The sequence below is a fragment of the Myotis brandtii genome, unplaced genomic scaffold (genome assembly GCF_000412655.1).
Source record: "Myotis brandtii unplaced genomic scaffold, ASM41265v1 scaffold18574, whole genome shotgun sequence".
In the NCBI taxonomy this organism is placed as follows: Eukaryota; Metazoa; Chordata; class Mammalia; order Chiroptera; family Vespertilionidae; genus Myotis; species Myotis brandtii.
The window spans coordinates 8,987-10,944 of record NW_005356895.1 but is presented as its reverse complement, the minus strand read 5'-3'; the positions used below and the strand labels follow the sequence as shown (position 1 = coordinate 10,944).

The following is a 1,958-nucleotide window of genomic DNA, read 5'->3' as shown; positions in this document are numbered from 1 at the left end:
CTGGGTCCCTGATGGCTCCTCCTCTGCTTCCCCAGATCCCGGCCCAGGGACTGAGCTGGTGGGCATCGTGGGGGGGCATGATGCTGCCAATGGGGCGTGGCCGTGGCAGGTGGGCCTTTGGTTCTGGTATCAAACAAGTTCTGAGTGGAGTCTCGATTGTGGGGGCTCCCTCATCCATCCCCAGTGGGTGCTGACCGCTGCCCACTGCATTCCAGGGTAAGTCTGACTCTGCCAGCACCCGGGGTGGGGGGGTGGACAATGTCGGGAGGCATGTGATGTGTGTTGGGGGCAGATGCTGGGCTGAGTGGCTGCAGACCCCCCACCAGGATTCAGCTCCCTGGCGCTCCCCTTGCCACCACAGAGGGGAGGGCTCTGGGCTCTGAGGGGCTGGCACACTCCCTGCCACAGCCTCTCAGAAGCCTTTGTCCTTCTGTCCCCAGGAGAAACCCAGAGACTCGGCACATTAAGGTCCAACTAGGACGAGTGAGACCCTCAAACAATGACAGTGTGCAGGCGGTTAGGATCATCCTCCACCCAAACTACAGCCTTGAGCAGGGACCAGAAGCTGGGGCGGACGTGGCACTTCTCAAACTGGAGGCCCCGGTGCAACCATCTAACCTAATCGGGTTGATCAGCCTCCCGCCAGCCTCCTCCGCATTCCTCCCAGGCACACGGTGCTGGGTGACTGGCTGGGGTGACATTGCTTCTGAAGGTGAGAACCAGGTGACGTGTGGGATTGGGAGGAGGAGACTGAGGGCGATGCAGGGGGCGGGCCGGGCTTTACAGAGGAGGCTCAGCTGGGGTCTGAGCTGGGGTCCCTCCGGGGTCTCCCTTGGGTGTGGAAGACAGACAGCTCGAGAGGAGTCTGTTAAGGAGCAGAGACCAAAGTAGCAAGAGTGAGGCATGGTCATGGGCATCTTTTTAAAATAAATATCACCCAGGGATATTTTTTCCAATGATTTTTAGAGAGAGTGGAAGGGAGGGGGAGAGAGAAACATCGATGTGAGAAGCATATCTATTAGTTACCTTTCTGGCCCGGGCTGGGGATTGAACCTGCAACCCAGGTACTTGCCCTTGACCAACAATCAAACCTGGGACCCTTCGGGTCAGTGCTCTAACCAGTGAGAACACTGGCCAGGGTGCCATGGGCATTTGTCTCCCTCACTCTGCACCAGGCCCTGTGTCTTCCCTTCCGGGGGTCCCCGTTCTCCCTGAGTCTCGATAGTGGGATGGAGAACGAGGAGAGAGAACTTCAGTGACGTGCTCCAGGATTCACTATTAAATGGACAAAGTCAAATTTGACAGTAGGGCCGCTGACTCTGCATTTGTTGGGGAAAGCACCTACTCTGATTTTTCCCAATAAAAATTATTTGTGCATAAAAATATATTTCCCTGTTTCTTTTTGGAGCTTGGTGCCCACAGTGTCAGCCTAGAGATTATCAGCCCATTGGCCTCGAGTGAACCCAGACAGTTGGGGACTTGGGTGACTCCCAGGGTCCCCCTGGGGGCACTGAGGCTCACCGTGTGGTTCTAGAACCCGAGGCCTGTGACTGTACGCCCCCTCAGTACCACAGGCTCACTGGGCTTCTTCTCACAGAGCCGCTGCCAACGCCCCACAATCTGCAGGAGGCGGAGGTCCCCATCGTGGCGAATGAGATCTGTCAGTGGCAATACCGCGATGTTATCCAGGACGACATGCTGTGTGCTGGGAGCAAAGGCCGGGGCACCTGCAATGTGAGACTCCCAGACTGTGGCCTCAGTCCATTGCTCCTCCCTGCAGGGGCCCTGAGTACTGACCACCTGTCTCCTCTTCCCACAGGGTGACTCTGGGGGCCCCTTGGTCTGTAAATGGAGGGAGACCTGGGTCCAGGTAGGCGTGGTGAGTTGGGGGCCCGAGTACTGTCTTCCCAACTTTCCTACAGTCTATGCCCGAGTGACATCCTTCTTGCCTTGGATCC

General features: G+C 57.4%; 1 protein-coding gene across 1 annotated transcript in view; it reads left to right on the top strand.

Moving 5' to 3' along the window:
* Nucleotide 1: 1 nt before the first annotated feature.
* The window catches only part of LOC102240820 (mastin-like), a gene marked incomplete at both ends in the record, with an annotated part of 7,292 nt that continues 5,335 nt past the window's right edge, over nt 2-1,958 (top strand). The window contains 4 exons of the mRNA XM_005864115.2: nt 2-216; nt 441-712; nt 1,598-1,734; nt 1,820-1,954. Of these exons, the coding sequence (XP_005864177.2) occupies nt 2-216; nt 441-712; nt 1,598-1,734; nt 1,820-1,954 (759 nt within the window). The remainder of the gene's footprint in view (nt 217-440; nt 713-1,597; nt 1,735-1,819; nt 1,955-1,958) is intronic.